Source organism: Megalops cyprinoides, chromosome 21 (assembly GCF_013368585.1).
Source record: "Megalops cyprinoides isolate fMegCyp1 chromosome 21, fMegCyp1.pri, whole genome shotgun sequence".
NCBI classification, from domain to species: Eukaryota; Metazoa; Chordata; class Actinopteri; order Elopiformes; family Megalopidae; genus Megalops; species Megalops cyprinoides.
In genome coordinates this window covers 20,033,732-20,058,478 of record NC_050603.1, presented here as the reverse complement: position 1 = coordinate 20,058,478, position 24,747 = coordinate 20,033,732, and the positions used below count along the sequence as shown (strand labels likewise).

At 45.2% G+C, this 24,747-nt stretch overlaps 1 protein-coding gene across 1 annotated transcript in view; it reads right to left on the bottom strand.

The window, feature by feature from the left end:
• Positions 1–24,747, bottom strand: part of LOC118769265 (dysbindin-like) — a 71,323-nt gene that overhangs the window by 37,510 nt on the left and 9,066 nt on the right. The window contains exons 5-7 of the mRNA XM_036516314.1: positions 21,238–21,370; positions 12,797–12,929; positions 4,256–4,278 (exon numbers count right to left, since the gene is read on the bottom strand). Coding sequence (XP_036372207.1) covers positions 4,256–4,278; positions 12,797–12,929; positions 21,238–21,370 — 289 coding nt within the window. The remainder of the gene's footprint in view (positions 1–4,255; positions 4,279–12,796; positions 12,930–21,237; positions 21,371–24,747) is intronic.

Genomic DNA, 24,747 nt, shown 5'->3' with positions numbered 1-24,747 from the left:
CAAGTAGGTTGAAGTAGCTACAAGCAAAGACCAAACTGAATTCCAAAAGACTTACAAAACCTGGCAGACTTTTCAAATGGGTCAAAGTTTGCCTTTTGTAATACTGGAGAAAGGCATTCAGTTCCCACTTCTCCATTGCTCGTAATGCAAAACGACCAGTGTGCTGGCATCGCACCGTCATTATCAACCTGAATGCGCATCACACAAAACCGGAGGCAAAAGGAAAAGGTCTGAATCGCCCTAATTGCGGGCGGTTCTGAAGACCGGCTCCTTCATGCAGCGTATTAACGAGCTCTGCTTCGACCATTCCAGAATGTATTCTCTCCGAACTGCTTTTTGTACTTGCTCCTCGGCACTTCAAATGCCGTCATAATGAAGCCCTTGTGGAATTCGCAGACTGAATTTGTAGGGTCCGTTTGCCGTTTGAGATCTTTGAAAGGCCTACACTAAACATCTGTTCCTTGCTGGTGAACTGATCATGACCGGGCAATAAAAACACAGCACATGCTCACACAGACCCCTGAGCAATATTTGTTTGTCTGAGGTAGCTTCACACCTTTACTGTTTTTTTCCTTTCCCCAGAGATATCTATGATGACATGAGGAGAGCCCGGAATGATATCGTAGCTGTGTCGGATATCCGTACTATATCTGTAGAGCGTCTATCCGTGGAGCATCAAGAGCATAACTAATGTGGCTGATGATTCACACTGAAAATCTAAATGACACAGAGTGGAGAGGCATCTGCATTTACCGCCTCAAGAGGGGGAAAATGGTCCCTCAGGGAGGACTATCATGGAGAATTTCAAAGCTTTCTGCTCCAGGGTAATCCCTCCCGCTCCAGCGACTATACATCCCCCCTCTTCTTCCTGACATTAAAATATTCCGCTGCAGAATAAAGAAAACAACCTACCAACAGGCTTACTGTACAGGACAGCAAAGACGGGTTCGATCAGAGTGCTCATGTTATGCAGAGAAAACTCAACTTTTTCCGAATGCATTTCGGTGTCCACAGTAGGCAAACTACCCCCACTTCCTTCAACTGGTTTTTAACATTTACAGTCTGGGAAAGAAAGCCTGAGGCTCACTGGGCACTTCCCCGTCACCAGAGAGGCTATTATTGAATGGGTAACTTATTATTCACTGGGGCCCGGCTTTCACCTCAGAGTGTTTTTCCTGACACACCAGTGTCATAATGAGCTTCCAGATGATCCGTGTTTCTTTTCTGTGCCTCAGAGGGAAAAGGACAATGGACCCATCCTTTACTTTATGGCTGGTCTGGGAACAGGCTTTCACAGCTGTGGAAGTCACCCCAAAGGCTTGTATCTTTCCTTTATGGCTGGTCTGGGAGCAGGTATTCACAGTTTTCTACACAATCCCAAAGGCTTGTTTCTTTATTGTAATGCTGATCTGAGGCAAGTTTTCACAGTTTTCTATGCCATCACAGTATTTTTTTTATTATACTGCTGGTCTGAGACCAGTCATTCACAGTGTAACACAGCCCCCCTGAAGGTTTTTCCTTTATTATACTACTGATTTGAGTCCAGTCATTTACAGTTTTTAAACCACCCCTAAAGGCTTATTTCTTTGTTATACTGCTGATGTGAGACCAGTCATTCACAGTTCTTTAATTTCTAAGCAGCTTTAAACTATCAATGCTCCCAGTAGATGAGAGCTGACAAAGGATTTCAAATCCAAACTGAATCCTAATTATAATAACACATAAAGTTAAATAAGTTTAAATTCAAACAAGCATTAGGCTTTTGTGTTTCTTGCATGACACAAATCCGGCATTACACTTTACTGTTTCTCATACAACATTTCATTAATCCTGACTCCCGACAAGCATACACAGCACTGTCATGCACAGCACATCAAAAAATAACGCTGACTTAAATTTGTGAGAGACAAGTGTTGGACCAGTGGTGCTTTTCGGTTAGGTTGAATAGAGGCCTATGTTTCAGTAGGCTGATTGACAGTGAGGTTGACATGAAGGGCCACGCTGTATTTTTATTGGTCTTTCTGCTCTGTGGAGGCAGAACACAGCATTCCTTGGAAGAGTCCACCTTGCTGTCTCTGAGCTCTCAGAATACAAAGACATACCACAACAGATTCTGTTTGTGAACTTAGAGGTCTAATCAGTGATTAATTCAAATTGGTGAGATACATCTCTTTAGGTAGGTCACAAAGAAAAAGCAAAAGAGTTCATTTCCAACACAAGAAACGCAACACACAGCCACAGTAAAGAAAACACTGGGGCCCGCCGTTCCAATCCATCAGTTCTGTTTCAGAGAGAAACAGACAGGTTCATCACCCTTTTAAATAAACAGGAAGAGCACTTTGTCTGCAATAGTGACAGGATATGGGTGTCATATCCCTTTGATGTTAATTAATTTATAAAAGGACACACACTGCCTTCTGGAGGCAACGCTTCTATTTTCTTTTCCATTTTTTCGCTTCTAGGAAGCTAAAAGGCAGCACTACATTTTCTAGATATGTGCCGCAGTATTCTTCTCTATGGTTACCTGCTGAATAATATTCAATCATTAAATAGCATCATCCCACCTAACTTGAGTGTCATGCTTAATGCAATGTTGGTTCATTATTTCATTTTATAATTCATTATTTTTACAAAAAGAACATGACTGAAGACAAATTTAGGCAAATGGTGTTCTTAGCACAGCACAGAAAAATGCTGACAGAGCCTTAATTTCAGAACTTTATTTCATAGGAGGGGGCCTATACTGAGGTTTTTCTGCACCACAGTGGTGTTCTCTTTTGTGTTGGACGACTTGTCAGGAGTGGTGAAGGGAAAAACTCTTACAGAAAGCACAGTTGTTGCTGATTGGCCCCAAAAGTTTACAATTGGTCATCTTGACCAATAGGAGCCGAGCACGTCCTGCATGTGAGGAGAAAAGAAACACAGGCTGTCCACAGTACACTTGCACTGGTAATGTCGACATGCACCTTGCCGACGGTTCAACTCATTTTGGCTCTTTAAGGCGATGGTGCTGCTCAGCCCGGCTGACCACTCAATATTCACACCTTCCTCACACCTCCCTCCCCCTTTCATTCTCAGTTCTATCTCTTTTCTGCTCCACACCCACACTCGTAATGGTGAAAATTGAATCTCTGTGCCGTTCCGGCCTACACACGCTAGCGTTTGTCGACCTGCATTTGGACTGTGAAAATCAGGTCCAATTTCATCTAATCTAACAGATTTAAGTAAATCTTCCTACAAACGTAGCTAATCAATCACTGCTTCAGCAAAGACCTGTGCAATCTTTTTGTGTAAACAGGGAAAAGTATGATTCCACGTGAAATGAATGAGCACACTCTAAAAGGTTGATTTATCTCCCTCAGTTTTATTCAAATGTAAATGTCCAGATTTCCCACGAGAGAGCCTTGGATTAAATTAATTTTCATAAGACTTGGACCCTTACCTAAATGTCAAGTGAATGTGTGCTATCAACTGAGACACATCAAAGTGTCAAATGAGTTGTTTAAGTAGAGCAATTTCACCGGCTGGAAGAGTTATTCCAATTCCACCAGGACCTTGAATATAATGGAGTACCATCCTGTTCACAATGGGATTTTGTTCCATTTCAACACATTGATTATGAACCATAGATACATGTAGCCACCTGTAAAAAATTCTAAATGAGCTCAGCAACTGACATGGCTCTATGTAAACTCTGCCCTTGCACATATTTATAGTTCATTTCAAAATTGTTGAATGGAGCCCAATTGCTTGCTGCTTCTGACGAAGAAAACACCTCCCTTATGGACGGATGTGATTGGTTGAAAGTGTCATAGCCAAGCCAAAACTCTTTAGCAGATCCATAAACATTTCTCGCACAGGCAAATAGATCTTATCAATAAATCACAAAGGAATGAGGGTACCTGGTTATAGCCCCATACAGAGTGACCAAGACAAAAGCCTCACTGTGACAGGTCTCTCCAACCAAGAAGGCCTAGCTGACACAGTGTAGTGTCCGCTGATAGCAGAGGCACACAAACAGTATCTCAGACTTAGAAGTGTACTGGCATCCAGCTTCAAAAGCCCTGCGGTCAAACGGAGATTGACAGGGACCCGACACATTTGACCGCCACCCCCTACATGTCTTTACAGCCAAAAGGCTTTGATTACCGGGACAGGGAACAGAAAAGGCACTGATGAGGACCCGCACCACAGCAAAATGTCACCAGGCAGCAATTATCAACCATACAAAGAAGGGCTTAAACAGGCCTCTTACCTTTGAGGTATTCCAGCTCTTTCCTGTGGTGGGAGACAAGACAGGATATTAGGATTAGCATATCAGAGAGAAATTATTCATGTGTGCTAAAGTGGATAGTAGAAAGCTTGTTCGCAAGCCCCCCCCCCCCCCCCCCCCCCCCCACCATGATAACTTATTCAGTGAGATAACAAGCCAGAAACAGCCAACATTAGGAGAGCAGTGAATAATATTACTTAACAAATAAATGGGGTGTTTCTTCCCCTCATATTCTAGGATCAATATATTCAATATATTATCTGTGTTGCGCTTATGTCGTTAGATGACCACACTCTGTCCACCAATCAGAAAATATAAACCCACCTCGCACCTCTCGGCCCTAGAGATGTCCATACGCAATTATGACATAATTAAATCAGATTAAATATTCTCTTTAGGGTGAATTTCAAATAACCACTCCCCCCACCCCGCTCGCCCACACTCTTTTCCTCATGCCACGTGTAACACTCCAGCTATTTCTGTTACAAAGTGTGGCTCCCTGCAGAAAAATTCACAGCTCATGAAGAAACCCATCACACCTTTGCTGTTAATTAGCAAACATTCAAACCTGTATCAAAGTAATCAACCATCACTTTAACCGCAGCTGAATAGCACAAAGAGGGGCCGTTCTGTCTCCTTCATATCAGGCTGCATACAGCACTGGGCTGCTAGCAGACCTCACAGGCAAAGAGAGCAAGGCTCACTCGTTGTCCTTTACAATCACATTAGGATATTATTAGGCTTTTGTTTCAACACCACCACGATAAAACAGTGGCACTATGATAATGACTGAATATGTGAGCAGATTACATTATTACTTTTTTTGCTGAACAGATGTTCTTTCCTGGAGTGACCTGCATAGCTTATTATTTCTGGATGTTATCCATTTAACAGCTAGGTATTTACTGAGACAATAAGTACCTTGCCCAAGGGTACAACGGCAGTATGGCCACCTGGGATTTGAATGTTTTGGTTACGAAGGTGCTACTACACTGCACCGCTGCCCATGGGGAGTCATGCTGACCAGGAACAAGGGTGGCCACTGCTGCCCGTTTACACATGTGCAATGGTACATCAGTCGCATGACACACACACACCCCTGTCCAAGAAAACTGACTGAATATCTTGCCTGGATAGCTGGTTATTATGACAGTATGTCCATGATCGCACTGATAGACTAAGGAGCCGAAAAAACACTCGCCAGGCTATACTAACTATGCTAACTTGCTTCAGTAACAAATTCCTGATTCATCTAGTGGTAAACGCAAACACAAGTAAACACAAGGCGAGTGCCTCACTCAGTGAAGCAATGCTGGGTGTAATGCAATCACTCCAGCCACTCCCAGACTGGTCAGTGAGAGGAAGGTAAACACTAGACCGAGCCAAAGCAAAGGGGGTGTGGGAAGGAGGGAACCAGGAGCGGGAACCAAGGCTCCCCCGGGACCCGGCAGGTACACTGTCTTAGAGCGGACGGACTACGCCTGAGCACCTCGGAAGGGCGCTCCGTGGGAAGGTGGGAGGCTGTCGCTAGGCAACCGTGCGCCGGGCCGCGGGCGCTCCTCTCGTTGAATCGCGGCCTCTTTTGGCACGACAAAATCGGAGACGGAGCTCTGCTTCTTCGCTGCCTTGGCGTAATTGCCCAGGCGAGGCTACGGGAGCAAAGGAAAGCCACGGACATGGCCAGAGCCCTAAATCCACGGGGCTTGCGGGCTCAAACCCAGACCTGTGTCAAAATGAGAAGAGGGAGACATTGCATGGCTGCTGCAGGCCTGCCAGGTGTTCATCTTGCACCACTATAGCAACAGGACAGCTTCCCGCTTAATGCCCCCCATCAAAACTCTTTCCAGACACCATAAATACCAGGAATGCTCCAATCAGCATAAAGCTTAGGGTGCTTGGTGTTTGGGTTGCCAGGGCCAGTGTGAGAGACACCCTGACTCTGACCGGTACTGACTGACTGCTTGATGGTACATGGCAGAATCTGACTGGAAAATTACAAGACCAATATTCATACACAGAGACATCATCAACACAGTTGCACACTGTCAGGAGGGATTTTGTAGGAACATCTGCTGTTCTCAAGCTTCTTGTAGAGACACTAATGTCTGTTCATTAAGAATGCAATATGGTCCATGTTTATCGTGGCACTTCAGCATTTCAATTTAAAATGAGCTCGTGGGCGAGGGAGAGGGGGAGGAAGATTTATTAGCTTTCTAAAGAGGAGTAATTCCTTCAACCGAGCGCTGAAAAGAATAATGGCTTAGGTGGCCTTCGTTCCACAAACTGGGAGTCTTTTTAGCACAATGCACATATTAAGAATTCAGTTCTAGTTTATGCTTTTCAATTACAGTCACATACTAACATCCTTCCCAGTACATACAGGCAGCTGAAATTGAGGCAGTCCTACAGCACCATTCTTTTGCTATGCTGTATTATATTATATTATAATGTTTCCATTCATCCATTTCCATTAATGTAAACATCATGGAAAGCCTGTCTTCTGACAGGGCAACTCCCTATCAAAGTATTATTCTTTTTCTTATTATGCTTTCTCTCTTTTCACATAAACTATACTACATTAGGCTCACAGACAACAGTTTTTTTACACTACACTAAGTCCTACAGTGCACCATTGTCAAGTGAATGCTGATTGGAGGATATTAATGCTTACTGACTTCATTCAAGGGACCTCAAGCTGCTCTATGGTGCCACAGCTGTGAGATGAGTGAAGCCTGGCTTATGAAACCCAGCCCACGGCAGCAGAATGAAGCCAATCATGCTCTGCCACTACAGTCTCTCCATCACTGTCAGCATACTATCCAGTCAGACTCCAACCCGGACTCAAAGCTTACACAGAATAAATGCCTTTATTGGATGAGCTACTCTGGAGGCCCTGAAATATCACGGGCAAACATGGGACTTCAGGGTGCTGAGTGTCAGTCAGCAAGGTATTCAAAACCGGTTGTGTCATTTGCTGACAGTAACTAGGATCCCATAACAGCAAACCAAACTGGCTTCATTACACTGGGGATAAGGTTGGGTGGGGGCCATTATACTGTAGTGCACCAAGGGGCTTGTACTATGAAAAACAGACAACATTCGTGGGGATATATTGGAGGGTTCCATTCACCCCACTCTGCACCCTCAAATGAGCGCAGAAGGTGAGACGAGCCCAATGTACAGCCCATGAGATTAATATTCGTGAGACGCAGTTATGCGGATGACATCACACACCTCAGGTCTCCAACTGGCAGAACATCAATATAATTATGAACATTTTTTATCATCTCATTATCTTATGAATGAATTACAACACTTTACAAAATGTTTTCCCCCTCATATTCATCTACTGATGAAACTTTGAATGTTCAGCAGCATCAAACCATCAAACAATATTTTGGGTGTGGCTTGAATATTCCAGGATGTAGTAAAAAATTTATTACTGCTAAATTGAGCCTCAATATTTGCTACTGGGCATTCTTACATGGTGTGGCCTAACTGCTTTGCTGTATAAAATACATGCAAGGATATCATTCAAAACACAGCCAAGGATACTGTTTCTATTTGCTCTGTGCATGTCCGCAATCAGAGATTAATAAATCATTCGGACAGACAGACAGGTCTTTTAATCCCACGCAGAGGACTGAAGTTCTTCCACACACAGCCAGTTCGCCTGCAGGTATGGTAAACAGCTAGGATATCTTGCTAATTACTATTCAGCTAGTCAGACGAGAGGATGTAGATGCTACATCAGCTGCATGTGCAGTTGTCTGTCATATACACTTACAAAATTTTGCTAGAACAGTGGCTTTTTTGGGGGGTGTGTGGGGGGGGAGGGGGGGGTGTAACTGTCTTTAATATTGCTCAGCGGGCCCCCAAACTGGAGCCCTGTGGAACTTTGGAACACTACTACTGAGTTCAGTGCCAGACAGCAGTGCACAAAAGCTTTTCTCCATACTAATAAGAAGAGAACAGAGATACATTCCTGCTTCCTCTGTTCCAGCTCCCACTCTCTGACAGTCCCAGCTGAACCTATCCACAAAAAAAAAAAAACAAGAGACACAGTCACACTCTGTGAGTCAGAGGATGAGTATTTCCCCATGCCTAACAAAACCCTGTCAAATCAAAAGCGCATTCATTATATCTGAGAGCGGAGTTCAATTCATCATCCTGATCGCTGTGTAACTGGATTCATTCCGCAACCTCTGTCGTCTCCAATATCAGAATTATCATCGCGGGCGCTTAGAAATGCCTTTTACGGGACAATGTAAACTAATTAAAGTCGCTCGAGCTCTCCCGTCGAATGGTGTAAAGTGACTCGGGGAGAACGGATCGTGAATTTCATCTCGTTAAACGGTCCCGAAACTCAATCCTGGTTTCAGTGTCCGCGGTTTAATGGACTTGAATTGAAACACGAGGGTCCCGAACTGACACGATAATCACGCGCTGTAGGCATGAAAAGTGAGATGTTCGGGAAAAAAATTGAGCGCAGACCTTCCTGCAGAATTACACTGTGATCCGAGGGAACGGTAAATGCTAAAGCACAAAATAATATCGACCAGCAACAGAAACATAAATTAAAAAATAAATACAGACCGGAAATGTAGCAACTGTGTCGCCGACCCTACGAGACAGCATCTCCTTCCCCCTCTTGAACTTGCCTTGTTTACTTTCTGTTCCAATATCGCCGGGCCCCAATATACGGTAATAGCTAAGCACGCACAGCGGCCGCTCCCGCTCATTTTGGAGTCATTTGCAGGGATAAACATATTTGCCTGGCGGCTGGTGTGGGAGAACATTAATAAACTGCCGGAGAAGCAGGTCAAGAGGGCCAAACGAGTCTTATTATCACTGAAGAAAACATGGTGCCATGAAGAATCAGGCTATTAATACAAGCCTACACTGATGTGAGTCATTTTCACAAAGTGTGATCACAGTAAGGGGAGTAGGAGGCAGCAAAAAGTCACTCTCTGTACACGACTAAGTGGTTGCAGGCTTGAATCCTACGTGCGGTAATGCTTTTACAAGGCTAAACAACTGTACATTTGAATCAGTGGTGGGACATTGCTGCTGTACCTGAACGTCAGGTAAATTTTCTTTTACCTTGTCTTAGTGATCAGATGAACCTCTACAGAAATATGGTCGTAAGTGCTTACTTTTTTACCACTCCTCCACAGGACTGCACACAGAAAGGCCAGGCTGAACTCAACTGACCATGAAGACCAAACGTTTTGGTTATAGCAGAAAACTTACAGGAAACACCATGGGCCTCAGGTCAGTCTGAGATCCTGGAAATGAACATGGTCAACATCCACCAGTACTTACAACAGTTTAAGGCATTCAAACACTAGCCGATTTAAATTTCACAAGTGACAAAATGGCATGGCAGTAAAAATAAGCATATGAGCTAGAATCTTGTTGAACTAACGGATAATGGTAACGTTATGTAATATATCAGAACACCACTTTGCAGAGTATACATTATTCACGATGGGGGTAATTTCAAAGTGATCTAAACTGTTGAGCAAGGAGACCAGGCCACGCGTCGCCGATTCCACGCACGGTTGCTCTCAGATCGGAGGAGCCGCCACCTCCTGGCCTCGTACGCACGGGAACGCCAGCGACAAAGTCAGCTGGAACGACGGGAATTTCTTCTAGCGCACGGCTCCCCTGGATGCGATTAAAGTCCTCTGAAGGATCGGCGGCGCACAGCTGGCTGGGCTGATGGGGTGTTTACCTTAGGCGAGTGGAACATAAATAGAACATGTGTAGGTTTACGCGGCACGAGATGGCCTTTGATGGAGGGGGGGTAGCGTGAACGCACGACTTATTTCTCTTAAGTATCTGTTTGAAGCTGCGGGCTGGTTCCCTGCCAGAGGGAGCATTCTTTAAACCGTGGATTCTACCCAGCAACCCCGGTAACACAGCTAGTGGTTGAATGAGGCAGGGAGGGAGGAGGGGGTGAATTTGGGGGGGGGGGGGGGGGGGGGGGGTTCTTTGCATGTGACTGTAAAGGGAAGCAGATCAGATAAGCCTGGTTACATTTAATGCTGATGACAAACAGCCTTCAGGAGACGACGGCCTTTTCATCCCAGGCCAAGCGGCAACTGAGAGCGTCGTGATGGGAGAAGGGCTTTGATGCAGCGCCATGACGGACGCCTGCAACTCCGTGACATTTTCACCTCCTCTTCACTTCACTCAGTCTCTTCCCCTTTATCCATGTCTGTTGTGAACAAAAAAAAAATCATAAAGGAGCCGCCGTCGGCCTCCATCACAGAGACAATGACTGGGAGAAAGAGAGGCGCGAAAGAAAGAGATGGAGGGAGAGAGTGTGAGACAGAAGGATAGAGAGAAAGAATGATGGGGGACAGAGGAGGATAGAGAAAACGTGAAGAGATAGAGAGGAACAGAAAGAGAGTGGGGGGGGATAGAGAAAGTGAGATAGGGATAGAGAGAGAATGAGGGTGATACAGAAAGTGAGAGAGAAGGATAGAGAGAGGATGAGGGTGGTACAGAAAGTCACACAGAGAGGGATGGGGGGTATTAAGAAGGCAAAAGAAAGAGTGAGGATGGATAGAGAGTGAGAGAGAGAGAGAGAGAGGGATAGAGATTGCAGGCTTCCTGTTCGTTATGGCTTTAACCCAACGAGCTTCTGTTCCCTCCTGCAATTAATTAGCAAAACAGAAATCCTTTTACAGGAGGTGAGGGCGGCCTGACTTGCTGGTGACTGCAGTAAGGGGATTAGGGAGATTAACCTTGGGGGCTGCCGCACTGTGCTTTATCGATACTGACGTACACTACCGAAGGCCACCGACGCCTCCACCTCTTAGCGCTGCTACGCCTCTCTCTGTGGCCTCTGCTCTAGCTCCGACGCTAACAGGTTTACGCTGTGCTTGGTGTCCAAGCCCTAATCACATTAACCACTTAGTTTACCACAGCCCCCTCCGCCCCGCCCTCTCCGCCGGGCATCTCTTCAGCGTAATCCCTCCCATTTTGCATCCTTACGTCTGTCTGCTTCAGTGACTGGGCTCCCCCAAAGCCGGGCAGCACCCACGCAGTCGCTTCTAACCGCCTGCAGCGTCCGGGTCTACACGCCGGCACTGGGAGACACGTCAATCTCCCCCACAATGGACTGAGCCGAGAGGATCAGGCATTTGCCCACACGAACACGTGTCATCTCTCATTACCGGTCTGAGGGATCACCGCATTGTTCAAAAACAGAGCCGCAACAATCAAACGTGCAGTTCCACACATTCCTCGGGAGACAAAACTGTTAAATTCATTACGGTGGGGTGCAGGCAGATACTGTATGAGAGCCAGCGAATACAAATTTAGCGCTCAGTAGAACGGCGCTAACCAATTTTTGTATGGTTCTTCATATACTACAAACGGTCTCGTGTTGACAGCTATTTTTGATTTAGCCTTCTGGGTGTGCCATTAATATAGATGTGAGAGAGAGTTCAATGTTTCTCTTATTAGCAGCTTGGGTGTGACTGTGACTGAGGAGGCTTTGGGCAAGACTAAGCCCACATCACACTTCACTTATAAATTGCCACAAAATATCCAGTGGCACTTTACTTTAGAAATCATAAAACACATGGCAAGCCACAAATGCAGCAAGTTCAGACAAGGAACAAACCAAATTAAGGAAGGGGGGGAGGACAGATAGGGATGTTTATTTGACAGGTGGGGGATATGCCCATTTAGAGCTGGCCACAATCAGCAATGACGATCTTGGATTTGGTCTGGCCACTGGAGCTGCCGAAAGACTCCACTTTCTTCACAACGGTAAAATAACGTGGGAAATACTATACTACTAGAATGCCATTTCCTAAACACCAAGACATAGAATGGATGCTTAGCAGCAAAGTGAAAAATGACAAAAGAGCTGTGAATCGAAGTGGTGTTACAGCGCTAAAGTTCCTGCAGTGCTGAGTTTCTCGAACCCAATCCTGGGGACCCACAATGCATGCTGGATTTCAATCCAGTCAAGCTCTCACTTAATTAGCTTTGACCGCTAACTGCCTGCTGACATGGATGTATGATCAATAAGCAGGTACATGCTATAACGTGTATAGTACAGACACACTAAAATATTTGTTCTAACAGGAGGATACATGTCAAAATGTCTCTGAGTGTCACTTCCATACCTTTGGCCGGTTATACAATTGATTACAGGTAAATTGTTGCTCAGTCGGATCAAGTGAACACCTACTGAGCTTAACTGAGACGGCAGCCCAGCTTTGCTCCTGGGGCGGATTTTAACAAAACTACGTTGAATACAAAGCTTTACATTAGCACAAAAACTCCTCATTTGTTTTACAAAGTACCTATATCCCATGCAGCTTATAACATGCGCACTGAAGACAGATGAAGCCCAGTGTTCAGTTAACTGTTCAGACAAACCCAATTCATTTAGCGCTCCGCTGGAGCAAAAAACAAATGCACGCCCTCGGATCCCCGAAGCGGGCTGGTGAAACGTCACTGCAGAGGGCCCGTGTGTTTCAGAGAGCGCGGCCTTACCGCTTCTTCCTCTTGTAGTTCTCCAGCTGCACCTCCTGGCACTGCTTGGCGCGCTGCAGTTCACACTGGCCGCACAGGTTCTCCAGGTGCATCAGGTGACTCTCCATCTCCTCGAAGTCCGCCTCCAGGTGCGCTGTGGGAATGAGGCAGGGCGAGGTCAGAGGTCAGGGGTCGGGGGGGGGGGGGGGGGGTCACGCCCCGGGGACGCTGCAGCGCTGGCTAGGTTGGAGTAGTGCACACAGGCTGGCCGCCACACGCGGCCCGATCTGGTAACATTTTCTGGCCTGCGCTCTCTGGCACGACACTAGGCCGCCACCCACGCCGTGAGAACGAGGGCCGCTTTGAAGCTCAGCAATGAACCTTTTCGCAGCTCGAAAGCACATTCTCTCTCTGGTAAACATTTGCTTGGTTGTTTTTTCTTTTCATTATTCCCAGGCAAGTTTCTGCAAGAACTAAGCCTCGTTTCTGAAACCGATTACCGCCAATCCTACGAAACGTATTCCTTATGCCGTTTCCGAGAGCAGCTTAGTTCCAGCATCTGACTTGAAACATTACTCCACAAATTCTCCTTCAATCATGTATTTAACCCGCTCCCATTTTATCCAGTTAGACATACAGGCTTTTAGCAGCAAATGTTTGGAATGTTCGGCCTTGTATTTTAAATATAAGACATATTTAAATTTCTCTGTGGTTCACATGTCCCTCATTACAAAAAACAGCGACTTGTATTCCTGTAACAAAGCAGCACCTGGAATCACTTACTACCAGTATGATTAGGCCTCTTGATTTGGTCTGATATCATTAGTATCATTTAATCTGTTGCTTGTCGAGGGCTCCCTCGTACATACAGAGGATCCTGGGCGAACCCTCTAACCCACATTGTTTCCCTGTTCCGCGGTGATGAGAGATCCACGCTGACCGCAGCGGAACCTCTTCAAAGGCAGGAGTGGCGGCGGGCCAAGCCGAGCCCAGCGCCCTGCTCCCCTTAAATCAACAGCGCTTGATTGGTGGCGGAGATGAAAGAGGGCGACGCATCCCGGGGAACGGCCGCTTGAAAAACGCGAGTCACGCCAAGCTTCGGGGAGGTCCGAAAACGCACCTTAGTTACTCAAAAAAAAGTCTCCTCCTCTTTTTGAGCACTTTCAACCATTTCGCATTTGTAAAGTATCCTTTGTTCAGTTTATATATTACGCTGTTGTCATTTAGTGGACACTCTTATCCAGAGCAACTTACAAAGGTTATAATTTTATCTGTTTATGCAGCTGGCTGTTGTGGGTTGGATACCTTGCACAATGGGCACAATGGCAGAGCCCCAGCGGGGAAGAAAACCAGCAACCTTTTGTTTGTGAGGCCTGCTCCTTACCACTACACCACGCTACTGCCCCCATTTACTTTATGCCAACATTTCCTGTAGTACTGTAACCATATTTACAGCTCTTTGTGCTGAATGCTTATTGTTGTTTTAATGCTGTTGTTAACGTTTACGCCCCCCACGATATGCACTGAATGTTCTCTGGGTTGTAGGTTGGTCCGAATAAGAGTGTCTATGAAATGAGTGAATGTAAAAATAATGTTAGTAATGCATGTAGAAGGTTTGAAGAGGGCAGGTTTGAGGGACAGAGGGGACCTCGAATTCTGTACAGGCAGTAGCAGCACACTCTGATGAGGCGACGGCACCCTGCAATGACAGCGCTAGACTTTTGATGAAGCGAACGCGAGCCGCAATCATCTGTCACCGGTCCAGTGGTTTCCGCTCCCGTGGTTCTGCCGGTGAAGAGCGCCCATTCAGACCGTGGGCGGGAGCCTGGTGCCGCCGGGTCCGGAGGGCCCGCTCTGCCACGAGCCTTCGGCGCCATGAGAACGGGCCCATTGACGAGCCGCCACAATCGGACTCCTTGTGCGGCCCGTCAGGGACCGCTTCACTCAGACCCGCGAGGCCCCAGACCGCCTCTGAGCTAGCGCAGCCCGCGCCCTCGCGCAGCTGATCTGGGGTCAGTCTCGACTGCAGAGCTTTGCTCTCCCTCGCAGCCCAAACCAGCGATCCGCCGCAGATCAGCTCTCATGTTGTGACATAGCTGATTATCGAGTTTATTGTCATTACCGATTCCATTAATGCGGCAGATGCTCTCATCCAATGTGACTTGCTAGACTAATATGGCGTGGTACATTTAATTTGCACTGAGGGAACAGGGGATTAGAGGGGTAAACAGGGAAGAACACTGTTGGTTTTGCAAATGAAAATATGCATTCGAAGTCGACTCGGATTACATGGACTGTACGGTGGTTAGACCATTTGTTTTGTAGGGTTTCAAGCCTCCCCTTAATATGGAACACTGTAGCCTATAATCAAAGCTGATGTCTTCTCTTGAAAAGGCTCTTTTATTGTGAGCCTATCCTTAAATATACTTCATATGTCCGATTTCCTCTGATGAAACTGTCAGATGTGCGGAGCCAAATTCAATGTGACACATCTGCAAGCCTCCAGAAATTAAAGCTCTGCCTGTTGAGACCCCTGTTCTGCAGGAAATGGAAGTGTATGCTGCCATCTAGTGGTCTTATAGCAAATCAACAAACCTAACAACAGTTACTTTAGTATGGTGTTTCTCAATCCTACTCCTGGAGGCCCCCTGTCCTGCATGTCTTCTATCTATTCTTGCTGCTTGATTAAATCAGGTATGCTCAGCTAATCAAGAGAGCCACTGATGAGTTCAGTCAGGTAGGTAGTGCAGGGAAAGATGGAAAACGTGCGGAGCAGGGGGCCTCCAGGAGTAGAATTGAGAAACACTGCTTTAGTAGTTTATAGAATATAAGGGAAAATTACTCCAACAACAGTTAAATTATTATTGTAGAGATCTGGATGACATTAATACATTCTTTAAAAGTCCAATTGGCATTAGAATGCATTTTAACAAGCTCAGGTTGTTTAATTTACAGCAATTTACAGTGAGTTAGGGGAAAAAAAAAAAACGTTTGTACCACTGCATTGAAGGCTGCCTCAACTGTTTTAGAAGTTAGCCTGTTCAAAATATAATCTAACAAAGATTTTTTTTGTTAATTTTCCGTTTTTGATTTCCAAGATTGACAACAACAGTAAAAAATCAGTCTAACATGGGTTTCACACGTTTCCATCTCCTATCAAATATGAGTTTGGGGGGGCTCTCTAGTCACACAGTGTTGCTCTCCACCTTCTTTATATTTCTAAATAACCCTGCTGCAAATACCACTCTGACAGACCCGAATTAACTGACAATGCAATATTGTGCAGGTTATTACTTCAAATATCAAAAAGAAGTAAAGGTTTATCACATTGAATGCTACCATTTGGCACCACTGTGCTGTTTCTTTATTTCTTCCTTAAATAATTTATATTTGAATAATTTTGGAAGAGTTAAAGCAAAGAAAAAAAAAGCAGAGCTTGTTTACGGGCTGTGAATAATTTTCCGGATGTTATTGCCAGATGTTAATAATTTACCATGTTGTTGCTTTTTAACATTTAGAGGTAAAAAATGTACTGCAGTTACCTTGTGGGAGTCAGTCAGACAGTCAGTGTGTGGCAGCACAGTTTCTAGGGCGAAACACCAGCTCATTAGTAAGGATTAGGTAAACCCTGTAATGGCGCAGAAACACCCACGTACTACGCTCAGCCTGCCTCTGCTATATGGATTACTGTGGTGATATCCAATTAGCAGCCACACAAAATACCCGTCTTTTAATATTCCCCACAATTTCCCTGTGTGCGTGACAGAGGGCCTTGGTGGATTAGCCAATGGGGTTCAGGGCTTTGCTTCTGTTAATACTGCTGGTCCCTCCAGGGAATGAAGACAAACAACAAATGTATCAGACAGAACAGGAAGCAGCTCTTCTTGCCTCTAACACGGCACATCTTTTTTGTTTTGATGAACTGGTAGTAGACTGATGCTTCCTGGAGTTTTGCATCTTTCTGCATTTTCAGATATTAGTCATAGAAATGAGATGATATGAGAGACACGGAATTGTGGAGCTTTGTTAATTCTAGAGCACTTTCAGCGGGCCAGACATTATTCTAAGAGGAAATTCCGTCAGGGGATGAGATAACTAACTGAAAATACAACAAAAGGATGTGAGACAGGATGGGAGGGTGGCGAGTCCCAAATTCAAGAATGAAGGGAAACCACAAATGAAACAAACTTCTCCGTTATTAGGAACGAAGAAAAGCCTCGACCGGCCTGCCAAGAACGCAGCCAGAAAGACGTCAGCCGGGTGCAGCCCTGAAGCGCATCCACGCCTCAGAACCTGCAGTGCGCCCGAATGAACTGAAGGGGGCAGTGCAGATCCAAACAAGGCCGTGTGAAAAGTAACGAGCTCTCAGCACTTTCAGGCACAGCTACAGGATGCTCTTGTGATGCCATGAATGTCACCCAGCTTAAGAGATTGGCATTCCGCTGCATGCTTGATGGGTACAGGACTGGCACAGTAAAAAACACATTAATGGGTCACCTTTACAATATCTATTATCTATTATTCAGAGTCTATTAAAGCATGAACTAAAATGCTAATGTATCTCATAGCCTTACATTTACATTTATTCATATGGCAGACGCTTTTATCCATAGGTTACAGTTCTTTACAATATTATCCATTTATACAGCTGGATATTTACTGAGGCAATTGTGGGTTAAGTACCTTGCCCAAGAGCAGCAGTGCCCCCGTGGGGAATCGAACCAGCAACCTTTCTGTTACGAATCCTGCTCCTTATGCTACACTGCCATACTCCAAACGCTACAGTCAATAAACTACATTAGCAACTTTGTCTGATGTTTAAGTGCTATGCGGAGAACACAGAGTTTTATGCACACTAGACTGAAATGCCTCCTGTAATTTGCTCGCTATGGTTTAGCTTGCAATAATAATAACACAAAACATCTAGCAATATAATCTTCCAGACCCTGTATTCAGTGTAATGGTCTACCTGCAGTGAAGTATGCTTTTTGTACAATTTGCATGGAGGTTTCCAGTCATATTTAGAGAGGGGCCCTGCCGCTCCTGTACTGACCTCACTGTGTTTGCCACTCTGAGGACAGCAACTGGGAGCTTCACAGATCGAACATAGAAATATTCTGTCTCACCTCCGCTGAACGGAGCTGTTATAAATAAGAAATGCCTCCGGGGCAGAGAAAACAGGCACAATTTTCCACAGAGCAAGCAGGCCCAGCTACCTCTTAAATAAAGCATAAGCGTCCCTCCGATCGTGGAGCGAAGGAGGAGGGAGAGACTGCGGCTTTATGGGGGAGAGTAATGATATGCATGTGATGCGCCTTTCTGTGACCTAGAAAAGGCGGCGGGATTCACGAACGTAAAACTAAAATCGATGCGCCCCCTCAGCGCTGTCGGAGGAGATTGCCGCTTTCCTTTTTCTCTCATTTATCTGGGACGCCGGGTAACTTTACAGGAAATAACACGCGCTGCATGATTTCCCATTACGGGCTGTGTCCCGCCTTCTCATCGCGCGGCTGGTCCGGGCCAGGGTGGATGGCAGCGTCTGAGCCTACCCTTATTTCTGCAGCGTGAAGAGGCCTCATACCGAAACACAGTCCCTCAGTTCAAGGCCAGTCCACTGCACATCTTTCATCAATGCACCGCACCTTCATAATAGGATAATTAGCTAATAGTATTAGCTAATACTATAATGTTAAAGGAGCTGGAGAGTGTCATGTCTAGTAAGTGGACATGACTTAATGATCAGAGTACACTTCCTACACTTGGTTTATTAGTAGGTTTCCTTCAGTTCTAGTTTATTCTGGGTTATTCCCTCAATGGCTCTTGTTATCTCTGGTGTGAGAAACAATTTGTCACAATGATGACGGTGATGAGGCAATGATGATGATGATGATGATGGTGATGGTGATGATAATAATGGTGATGATGATAATAATGATAATAACGACGGTCATGGTCATGATGATGGTGATGATGATGGTGATAATGATAATAATGGTGATGATGATGATGATGATGCTGGTGATGACAGCCAGCTGAGAGGTTGTCCACCAAGTCTCTCACTGATCTCCGCAGCCTGGCTGACATCTGTTGTACCAGTGGGAGGTGTCCAGTCTATTCTGGATAACGGTGTGCCCCGGCCACACGCCATGGGGGTGAATCACGCACTGAACAGCCCACTGCCTCTGGCCAAAACCAAGGTCGGTTTGAGTGGTTCCCAGATAATGTCACAGGCTTCAGTTCTGTCCCAAATCTGAATACCCCCCCCCACCAGAACCACTGGAGAACTGCTACAGCCCAGAAACAAATGGATGAATGTGTGAGATTAGCGCCAGGTTCCGAGTGGCGTGTCTCAGGAAAAAGAGAGGCTTTACCCCACAGCCTTTGATTACTGGAGTAAAAAAGGCAGGAAAAGACAGACTGAAAGACTGAGCTTTGAAGAGAGTCCAAATCCGTAAAAAAAATCCCCCGGGCTCAATCGGAGCGAGCAGACGAAACCGTTCCACATGGGTCCGCTCCAAAGCCGTCAGCCGCCCACTAGACGGGCCCACACTGGCACCGGCCAAGACAGAGAACATCACTTAACCAGGAGGGGGGTGCTCTCAGGGTGGCTCAACAGTATCACTAAATGAATTCTACTCTTTCAAAGTAATGGTCATTCTTTACCTATGACACCTCATTGTGCCATAGCTATGTCCCCTGTGCACATTCAGGAAGGAAGCCATAAGAAGAGATAAGATTTACAGCAATGAAACAGAATTTTGAACCAATCTAGTAGTTCTATATCTGTACACACTCTATATCTATCAGAGATTCCCAACATTGCACTGTAAGAGTACACTTAAGAGACACCAGCAGCTAAGCATCACAGAACACATACAAAGTTAAGACTCTCATAGACCCTGATCCAAAGAAGTAACAACCCTACAACTATTTAACACATAAACTCCATTTCATGGTTTGTTGAAATTTCAGCATGACCGGTTTTGTAACCATGGCCATAGCGTAAAATATAATATACAAATGCTGTGAGCAGTGAAGCAGGCACAGCACTGCAACTTCTGTTATCCCTCATGGTAGACTACATCAAACACTCAGCAGACATCAGCACAGTGGCCTTGATTTTAAATGGATGATCAAAAGCAATAAAAATCAAGGATTGTTTTCATCTTAAATGAAAACACAATTTGGAAAAAAAAACAGATGTTTGAAGAGAATGAAGCATGCAGTAACTTTAGTCTCGCTACTGCACTGAAGTGAATGAAAAAACATTACTGCTGAGCATTCTACTGGAACTACAGCACTGACCTGAGAACAGTATGCCTTACACCGTGTTCACTTCAACCAGAGCAGCTCTTCTCCCATCAGCCTCTTCTTTAAACACATTCAAATATATTCAGTTATACAGAAGTGCGAATGCACAGATGAAGGCGCTGTCTTAAAGTAGATTTTTCTCTTAAGCGGACTCATTATCGCGGCATCACTTTGCATTTTGTTCATAACGCTTGTCTGTCTCATGAAACACCTGTCTAGTGTAATTTATAAGAGAAGTAAAACAAAGTGGGACACCTTCGTAAATGATGAAATGATAATGATTTATTGATGCGAGGTGCCCGGCTCCTAGGTAACTGCAGCTGGTTGGTTGGAAGAGCTTATTGCTGCACCACCAGTCAAGAACAGAAGACAGACAGAATACAAACACAGGCACAGAAACAGCCTGCTTCTTCATGCAGCAGAACAGTGACTGGGGAATTTCTGTGTTTCAGGCTCAGTTGTGGTTAACTTTACTTGTTGTGGAGATGGTTGTTGTGAGCAACCCAATGTGCCCATCACTATAACGATTTAGGAATTTAATTAATGCTCTGCTGCCAATGAGAAAGGCTTGCTGAATCCAACAGGCTTCCGCGTAGCTCCAATAACATTGTTGTATAGTTGCTGGTTGTTATTTATGGCATACTGGGACTGAAGTTAGCACCAGCCCATCTGACTGCCTATCATGATCATACTAGTCTAAGCAGAAGACATACATATTGTAGGATACTTCTTTCTCTAGCTGGGATGGGATACCTTACTTTTAGCCTACAACGCCATAACTTAGTCACGGTTCAGCCTAAGGACATTGTTTACCTGTGATAGGACAAGCTCTCTGAGCTACCATCCAATCAATCAGGCTAAATTTCTTATTTTATACCTTTCAGTACCCTTGCCTGGAGGAAAGACTTACAGGACAGCAACCAATCAAATCAGATGGGGTTTGGGCCAAACGTTAACTGCATTACACTTTCCAGACAGGTGTCATCACAGGGGAGGTGAGCAGGGAGTATAGCACCATTCCCAACACTTTATATTAGCTCAGCTCCGACCTCCCATCTCTCTCTCACTCACTGTGCCTCATGCTGCCAGCGCCCTGGCATTTTTCTGCGCTCCTTGCTGCTGCCCCCTGCTAGTCGGAGGCCGGGACTCACCGATGCGGGAGGTGATGGAGCCCAGGTCGGCGAGGAAGGCCGGGATCTCTCGCAGCTGCTCCTGGAGCTCGGCCAGCACCGCCCTCCTCTTCTCCCACTGCGCCGACAGCACCACCACGTCTCTGTCCAACTCCTGCAGGGGAGAGAACAGACACTATTGCCCGACACAGCATCTGTCACGTTTGGTATGTCGACACATGGCAACATTACACATATTTTTATGCTTTGCGCCTTTCTGAAACCCTGGTGTTGGAATCACCAACTGTACATTAGGCTCATTTCACCACAGCTATATCTGCATTCATGGAGGAGCACGGAAACGAGTTTTTTTGCACTAAAATTGACACAGCACACTACAGTGGAGTGGATGCTCATTGGAGGATAGGTGCTGGTCCGCTGACATCATCAGAGACCCTCGTAAGAATAGCAAGGTGCCTGAGAGTGGTAGGATGAAAGCCTGGCTGACCTACCCGCTTCCAAATGTTGCTGTTATTGCCCTGTAAACAACAGGTTTGCGGTTCATATAGTTACACAGGAACCCTCCACAACTGGAACCCAAACTCTAAGCATGACCTCAAAACTCAAGGCTCTTCTGTAATTCCACAAGTTGTGTAACAATGGCTGTTTACATTACTCTAACTGCACCTAAACCTGCATGCATTCAGCACGCACAGTGTCGGATCCCTGGAGCGGTAGAATTCACAAAGCAATCACTCTCTGAGGTAAATGCGAACTACAGCTGTACACACAACGTGTACATCAAATGACGTATCTTTTCAAAGTCTTTCAAACTTTCTGTTTCAAAGCATAGCGGTCACAGACAAGCATCTTATCACTGTTCATCTCTGTACAGGAAGACGGCACATATGACAAGCTGGAAAAATTTCACAGACTAATTACGCTGTGAGGGCTGTCAGAGAGAGAGAGCACACTGACCCGTGATGCTCGTTAATCACAGAGCGAATCGCAGATGCTAGACAGATATCCAGATGTATCTGCAAAGTACAACTATATTCTTCTGAATACTCTATATATCTGTATTAAATCCCATACCATGCATATTGTTATTGTGTAATACTACTCTGAGGACACAATTATCTGTGGTGAGATCATACCAGGATAGGGAACTGAAGTTTGAGGTAAATTTGTACAGCGTATTGCTCACAAATTCTGTGAATTACATGCCTTGTACAGAATGGATACCACTTTCAAACAGGGAGTCTTTAGATTACACTTTACATTACATATTTTATGAGCACAAGCTTTTATCCAGAGAGCCTTACATTTTTACATATTATGCAAAGAAATTGATGCTGTTACCACTGACAAATATTTGGGAATTTTAATTGATGATCGCCTCTCTTTTAAGCCTCATATTCAACACCTGGATTAAGTTTAAGCTTAAGTTTAAAATTTGGGTTTTATTTTAGGAACAAATCTTGTTTTTCTTTTGTTGCCAGACAGAGATTGGTTGCTACAACTTTTATGCCCGTTCTTGATTATGGTGATTTGTTATACAGTATATGAATGCCTCAAGTCAATGTCTTCATATGTTGGATACTGTTTATCATGGGGCTTTGAGGTTTATTACTAATTGTAGAGCCCTTACTCATCATTGTACCTTATATTCCAAAGTTAATTGGCCTGCTCTGTCTATACGAAGACTTGTTTTTATCTATAAGGCCATTTATACTACCCTCTTATTTATGTAGTTATATGTCACAAAAATGTGGAGGTACTTATAGGTTAAGGTCTCAAGCTTCTTTCCCTTTTGGCTGTTCCTAAAGTTTGCACCGAGTTTGGCAAGAAGGCCTTCATGTATTCTGCACCCTTTGCCTGGAATAGCCTGCAAAAAGAGTTCAGCACTTGGTCATGCTTAGTGAATTTAAAGCTATTGTTAAGAGCTTGGAAACAGAGTCTATTGGGAATTGCAAATGTTTGTTAGCTGAAAATTGATTGCTTTTGCACTTGGTTGTATTTTGCACTTTCTACTTGTCGTTGTCTTTTTGTGTATTTTTTATGCTTACGTTGTCTTTTTTTGTCCGAAACTTGATGTGCTGCTTTTCTTGGCCAGGTCTCTCTTATAAAAGAGATTTTAATCTCAATGAGACAAACCCGGTGAAATAAAAGGTTAAATAAAATATTATACAGCTGTGTATTTACTGAAGCAATTTAGATGGATCACGTTACTCAAGCACCGCACCATGTGGGAACTGAACCTATAATTCTACAAGCCAAGCTCCTTAACCACTATGCCGCAGCTGCCACCCCCACTGCTATTTCTATGACTTCAATTTCTGACTCAGTGATGAGATCATTTTGTGATTTGACAAGCAAAGTGGGGCAGGAAAGGCAGCGTTAATGATTTCATTCTCCCCTGGAAACAAAAGCGATGAAAGATTTTTCACCAAAGCGCTGCTCTAAGATGGAGGCGCCTTAGAAGCAGGACTTTTCAGAACAGGAAAGAATAGAATTTCACTATCCAAAAGAGGAAGGTTACCTCACCAAAAAAGGTACACACTCAGACATTTGATATAAACATTCTCCATAACCATTAAGATCCATTAGAATTCCACAGAAACCAGGTATTCCCAACTGGTCATTCATCACTTTCAAGGGCATCTAAACACTTTGGAGGGGATTAAGGAGGAGGGTGGGGATTAACTAACAACAACCACCATCGATGTTTCTTGATGCGCCTGCCCGCCCTGGGACCAAACTGAATTTTTAACGCCCTGACGGTCCCCACTGGCTACAAGAACCTCGGAAGGATGATGCTGCTTACAGCGTGTACTGTCTCTTTGTGAACACGCCTCCATTTTATTCTATCTAAGAGCTGAATCCTTACAAAAAGAGGGAACAACAGCAAGACAAAGTCAGGTCTGCGCTGAATTATACATGAGGGCCACATGAGGGGAAGGCTGACATGGAAATCCACTTCCGCGATGTGGCTGGTCGTGCGGAAGGAATAACCGGCGCGCTCCTCTAAACCTCTGAGACAAAGCGAGTCAGAATACTGTTCGCCTATCCAGACACGCACCCTGATGTGGGGTCACTCCCATTGCTGGAGGGGCTTCATGTTCAACAACCTATACCGTGTCAGGGTACGATGTACAGACAAGCAGTGCAGGCAAGCGGGGGTTAGGGCCCTGGACTTCAGGCTACCGGTTGAAATCCCAGGCAAAGAACAGTGAATATGCCCCTGAGCTAGATACAGCATAGACCCCTGCTGGGTGACACTCCAGCGGTAAGGACGGTTCATATGCATCAGCTATGAGCACTGTGAGTTGCCTCTGGCTGTGCTGTTATATTGAACAGCAGTGCCTTACAGAGGTGGGCTGGTGGGCTGATTGGCTGCTGGGTTGGCGGGTTTGTGTGCTGGCACGGTGGCAGTTTGGTTGAGGAATCTTTTTTTTGTGCTTGCACGGCAATCTTGACAAAAATCACTTTCCCCTGCTTCGGGCCTCCTGTAATCAGAGCCATTCACTGCTGCTGCAGGCTGGCGGGCAG